The 5,922-nt window shown below is 42.2% G+C and overlaps 1 protein-coding gene across 5 annotated transcripts; it reads left to right on the top strand.

Moving 5' to 3' along the window:
- Positions 1–751: 751 nt before the first annotated feature.
- On the top strand, positions 752–5,493 carry LOC127654043 (uncharacterized). 5 transcript variants are annotated; one of them, XM_052140994.1, is made up of 8 exons: positions 752–1,193; positions 1,379–1,597; positions 1,709–1,835; positions 2,142–2,440; positions 2,607–2,697; positions 2,922–3,037; positions 3,169–3,244; positions 3,320–3,390. In XM_052140994.1, the coding sequence occupies exons 2-6, from the start codon at positions 1,515–1,517 to the stop codon at positions 3,006–3,008; spliced, it is 687 nt and encodes a 228-aa protein (XP_051996954.1). In that variant the 5' UTR covers positions 752–1,193; positions 1,379–1,514; the 3' UTR covers positions 3,009–3,037; positions 3,169–3,244; positions 3,320–3,390. The 5 variants fall into 5 exon arrangements, with proteins under 5 accessions (XP_051996954.1, XP_051996987.1, XP_051996978.1 ...); XM_052141027.1 differs by lacking the exons at positions 752–1,193; positions 1,379–1,597; positions 1,709–1,835; ... (1 more) ...; positions 2,607–2,697; positions 2,922–3,037 and adding exons at positions 3,845–4,016; positions 4,131–4,237; positions 4,384–4,451; positions 4,604–5,493 and having other exon boundaries at positions 3,065–3,244; positions 3,320–3,571; XM_052141018.1 differs by lacking the exons at positions 752–1,193; positions 1,379–1,597; positions 1,709–1,835; ... (1 more) ...; positions 2,607–2,697; positions 2,922–3,037 and adding exons at positions 3,845–4,016; positions 4,131–4,279; positions 4,384–4,451; positions 4,604–5,493 and having other exon boundaries at positions 3,065–3,244; positions 3,320–3,571.
- Positions 5,494–5,922: the final 429 nt, after the last annotated feature.

Raw genomic sequence — 5,922 nt, 5'->3', positions numbered from 1 at the left:
AAGAGTGACAGTGACAGATATATAAGTAAGTAAGTAAGTAGATAGATAGATAGATAGATAGATAGATAGATAGATAGATAGATAGATAGATAGATAGATAGATAGATAGATAGATAGATAGATAGATAGAATAGCATAGATAGTGAGAGATAGCATAGCATAACAGATAGCTTAGAGATAGATAAAGAGTAGATCATAAATAACGTTAGTCAAAATGGTTTATTACTGTGTTTGTGGCGGGTGCAAGAACTCCAGCAAAACTGGACATAGGGTCCATTCCTTCCCCAAGGACAAAGGGATCTTCCGAAGCTGGGTGCAGTTTGTGAAGATTAGGCGGGCAGATTTTTCAGCTAGCTCTGTCACCGCCTACTCGAGAATATGCAGCGCGCATTTCAAAGAGGAGGATTACCACTCAGGGGATGCTAAAATGGTCTCACTTGGATTAAAGAGTGAGAGGAGTGCTAAATTACTTCCTACCGCCGTGCCGTCTGTGAACGCAAACCTCTCTGCTTGCCCCGTCCCGAGGTCGAGAGACACCGTCTGCCGCATAGCGAGAAATTGCCATGGTAAGCATCATGCTAACGTTAATGTTTACAAGCTGCGTGTTAGCTAGCTCTGTGTGTATTTTGTATACCGTGTTCCCTTTGACACAGCCTCCACTAACTTACAAGCACGATCACTCTGACATTAGAAGAGCATATTTCAGTGATTCACGAATAAAAATTAGAATAATAACAAAATTGCCCTGAAGTAAAAGTCCATATCATCATGAAAGCTTTATGGCTGTGCCATAGGTTATTGTTTCCACTGGGAAACTAACGTTAGTTGTAGCACACACGTCCCATTTTATTGATGGACTTATGAAATGACTGGGAATATTTACTTATCTTCTTGGAATTTCAAAGATGATAAGTAAATAATTCTCAGTACTTCCAAGTTGAAAATAAATGATTAAATGTTTCCATGTACTCCTGCAATGTGCTTGTACACCCAATGTGCTTGCGAATCACTGTTCTAAGTATTCATAGTATACCCACCTCTTATTTCACCACTACACTCATTTGCATTTTGCTGACCCTTTTTCATATTTGTAGACACTGTGGAGAGTGTCAGTACTGGGGATCAGCCCTTGCCCTCCTCCACTTCTGACGCTGGGACACAGTGTTCTTTGAAGCCCCCCCGATGGTCTCACGGTAAAACTTGGGTATTTTAAGGGGTAGTTATTAGATATAGTCTCTAAAACATTGCCAGTATCTATGCAATCAGAACATTTCCATACACATTGATTAAATTAATACATAGCCTACACCAAAAAACATACCAGTTTAGATTTGCCATGATTGTGTCATGTTTGGGTATGTTTACTGCCTCTCCACAGCTGTGCAGGTTAACCTGAAGCCCAAGATGGTCAGCGTGGGCACACAGACATCATTCGGCACACAAACCTCCACTCCCCTTGCTAGTCCTGAACAGACAGATGAAGATGATGATAATGCCTCTGTCATAAGTGACTTATGACGTGGGTGCCCGAAGAGCCGATGCATGAGGAAGACTTGTTTGATGAGGAGCCACCTTACACGTGTGACCCCCATCACAAGTGAGATGAACATTTAAAACCAACATAGACCATTTTGAATGCTCTTTTTTGTGTACTGTAGCTTTGGTAGTTTGAATGCCCCCCCCAACAACAATTTTTTTGTTCTTGTAGTGGCATTGACAAATTCATTGTTTGCCAAGAGGAGCTGATGGGCCTTTTTGTCATCTGTCCGGCCTGTTGTGAGAGGTCAGATAGTAGCATCGTGCAGGAGGAAGGAACTTTTCTTAAGATCAAGCAGGTACGGTTTTGTTTACGCAGCAGGCCATCTGATTAGAAAATCAGAATATCTAATTACAATCTGATAGCTCTGACTGTCTTGCCAGTTAATTTAATTTACAATGTATGTACCAGGCTGGCTTTAGTCTATTGGTTTGTGATGGCATCATATTTGAGTGTTATACTGTATTGGTCATGTGTGTTTCATTGAAAACATGAAACCTTTGACCAGTAATGTACAGTACCTAATCTATATTGAATCCTGATATACTGTTGATTACACTTTTTTTTTTTCTTCTTCTTTTTTTTTTTTTTTTTACATATCTAGGTCTGTGCATCATGTGGCTACCACCGTTTCTGGCAAAACCAGCCAATGCTCCACAGGAACATGCCGACCTGCAACCTCCTGTTAAGCGGGGCCATTCATTTCACTGGAGGTTTGGCCACCCAGACATTAAGAATGTTGACTCTGTTTGGCCTGCAGTGCATCAGTGTGAGCAGTTACTTTCGCCATCAGCGCCACTACACCATCCCTGTAATCGTTCAGGCCTGGCAAAACGATCAAGCGAAGAATTTTAGTGACCTACGGGCAATGGATGACGGGCTAGTTCTTGCTGGTGACTGCAGGTAAACCAGTGTGAGAGCTCATAGACCAGTTGCACATTTTGATTTTTTTATTTGTTATCATGTAGGGTGGCTTTAGTTGCCATTTGCAGATGACATGGTGGATTGTCTTTACAGATCTTGGTTATTAAAAACTTGAAACCTAATTCAAATTTGTAATTAATTCCAGGTCAGATTCTCCTGGGCACTGCGCGAAGTATGGATCCTACTCACTGATCGAGGACAGAGTGAACAAGGTGGTGGATGTTCAGCTTGTTCAGGTAAACCTGATGTTATTAGACAAAGAAATGAACTCTGCAATTTAGTAAACTGATTGTATATTAATATAACATCTTTCCACTAGTACAACGATGCTTAGAGCTTTGTGTATTGCCTAACTAGAGTACAGTGTATCGTAATGCTTAGACCAGCAACGCGTCGGTTCATTCACGCCTCCTTCAACAACACCAGCATTTTACACTTACACTGTTATGTCATGTTGCAGAGCTCAGAGGTCCCCAACAGCTCATGGTGTGAGCTTGAAGGGCTCAAGCGCAGTGTTGGCCTGCTGAGGGAAAGGACCTGCATTTAGCAACGCTGATCACGGACCGTCATCGCCAGGTATTTACAATAAAAATGCAGTATAGAATGTAAACATCTGAATTGCACTGAAGCTGGATGTTTGTGGTTTGCTGATACACGGAGGGCCACACAGGTCAATCATCCACAAAAGTTTGTTTATTTCTCCTTAGGTTGCCAAATGGGTGAGAGAGGAGCTGAGCCCTGAAGGGACACGGCATTATTTTGATGTGTGGCACATTGCCAAAAGTATGTATCCATTGTTGGAACCTTGAAGCAGTTTTTTTTAGTGCATATCAATTAATACCATTTGTTCTAAAACAGGTCTGGGGAAGGCATTGGATGCAGCTTCAAAAGAGTGTGACCAACTACAGCTGTGGAGGCCTGCTATAGTGAATCACCTCTATTGGACTGCAGCCTCAACCCCAGACGGCAACCCAGCAGTCATGGAGGCTAAATGGAAAAGTATAGTCAACCACATCCAGGACATCCATGACCATGACACCCCTGCTTTCTCCAGTTGTGCCCATGGCCCTCTAGACGGGGATCAGCGCAACAAAGAGTGGCTGGACCCAGGTACAGTACACACAGCATGTGGTATTATGTACGCTCTACAGTTTTGTTGTATTTGCTGTCTGAGTGCTTTGACGTGACCTATGATGATTCAATTATTTTTTCATCCCTGGCAATCTCATAATATTCTGTTTACTGTTTATGTTTGCTATAATTCATATGCAGGACCATTTCATGTGTTTCCATTAAAAAAAGAATTTTTGTCTGAATCTATCTTGTCTATTTATACGTTTTCCATCTGTGTGTCTGTCTGCCTCCCTGTCTTGGTCTTTGCAGGCTCATTGGCAGCTGTAAAGTTGGAGAACATAATCACGAAGACTGCCTTACTGAAAGATGTTCGACAGCTGTCTCCACAGCATCAGACATTCTCCCTTGAGGTTTACCACTCCCACATCTTGCACTTCGCACCCAAGCACACAGGGTTTTCATACGTTGAGATGTATAGCAGGTCAGTGCTATCCAAGGAATAATACAGCCAATTATTATGCCTTTTATAGTAATAATAGTACCTATTATCATGCCTATTGTAGTAAAAAAAAATCTCAAATGTGTTATTTTGTAGGCTTCTCTTAGCGGCGCTGCATTACAATCACAATGCCAACCGCGAGACAGCACGGAAAAGTGATGGGACGGAGAAGTACTGTGTGCGGTATCCGCGCTTCAGAAAAGGTGCCCATGTGGTGTGTCCCATCAAAGAGGCAGCCTCATACGGTAAGCAGTGTCATGCAGTTCTATCATATTTTGAGATGGCTCACGAGACATCTGTGATCAGTGGCAATGATCTTTATTCAGTATTATTATTATTATATCTGCAGGTTATGCAACATCATTGATGAAGGCCCTTCAGGAAAGCTACACCCATTCACCTGCAGCTCTTCGAGAGGTTAGCGCTAATTTGTCCTCCGATGCACCCGCCCCCATCGCTAAATCCTTCGAACAGGTTCCTAAGGAGGAGGCCGTCAGCCTCTTCCTAGCCCGGCAGTCACGCTACAAGAGAACCTAAATTCACATTATTATTATTATTTTTTTCCACAGACAAGTCCAATGATTTAGTTGTAAGTATTTATTTTAGTTGTTATTTATCTTCTTTCCTTCTGTCCCTGTCATCTCATATGGTGGTGGTTTCCTGTATTCTGCATGTTTTGTGTGTTGTTGCTTTGGTTTTACTTTGCACTAAATCATTACTTTTTTCGTCTTTGTAAGTGGCATTAATTGTCGCTGTACCCCATTCAAGGGGTCCTGCATGCTGCATGTCTGCTCCTCTGTCTGTTATTTGCATGAAATTTGTTTTATGTAATTCAAAATAATTTACCAATCATTTTACCTGTGCCTTGTCAACCTCTGTGTGCGGTGTTGTCTGGGTTCACTGTGTGTCAGCTTGATATGCTTTTGCATGTGTCACTGCATATGCATTCATGAAAGAGTGTGAGTGTGTGTGAGTGACTGTGTGTGAGTAAGTGAGTGTGAGTGAGTGCGAGAACCATCAGTTGACCCTCAGGTAAGACTACACTTTTGCAGGCAAAAGAAACAATGTGCAAAGGTTTCAGGTCTAGCCCTTCATCAGTGGGCTTTTTTTATATAGATTTGTTTACTTGCAACCTGTGTCTTTGTTCAGTAATCCTTGTCCTTGTTCAGTAAATGTTTAGTAACCCTTACAAGCAATGCCAATAAACTGTTTTTTCTTATTAAAATTCATGTGTTCTGTGTACTTTATAACATTTTAAGGGCAATTGGGCGATCACAACAGAATAAACAATTATTTTTATTCATTCTCATCCAAACGAGGCCATTGAAAGCCCTGATAGGTTTGGTCACCACTTTGGAAGTTTTGTCTGATGGTTGAAACCACACAAGAGGGTAGAGGCTTCCTTATACTCCTCCCTAAAACTCCATAAGCCCAGCGTATAGCCTGCCTGTACGCAGTGTACCGGTATTGCCTAGGAAGAAGTAGGAAAGATTCTTAAGTTTTAAACTCTGTAAGTAGGTTGGAAACGTCATTTGAAGCCTGTCTCTTATGCATGTTTGTGCATGCAACACATCTTCTGTCACCTATTGCTGTTGTTCAAAGGACTCAGTGTAAAAACATTGGTAAAGTAAACATAAACCATGAACATACTCGTGCGTGCTGGCTTGAAGGGGACCATGATCCTGTCTGAAGTGTGAATATGCTATTTGTAGCACAAACGGATTCAGGCAGCATGCCTCAAATCCAGGATGCTGCGTTAGGCACGTTACATCTGCTGGCCGAGGGGTGAGATCCTCGACCAGCGACCAAAACGCACTCACCTCCCTACAACACAAGCTCTCCACCACAGTTTCCATGGGACGACAACGCCCACACAGACACCTGCCAA

This window comes from Xyrauchen texanus, chromosome 2 (genome assembly GCF_025860055.1).
Source record: "Xyrauchen texanus isolate HMW12.3.18 chromosome 2, RBS_HiC_50CHRs, whole genome shotgun sequence".
Classification (NCBI taxonomy): Eukaryota; Metazoa; Chordata; class Actinopteri; order Cypriniformes; family Catostomidae; genus Xyrauchen; species Xyrauchen texanus.
Note: the sequence above shows the minus strand (reverse complement) of the source record. Positions and strands in the feature narration are given on the sequence as shown.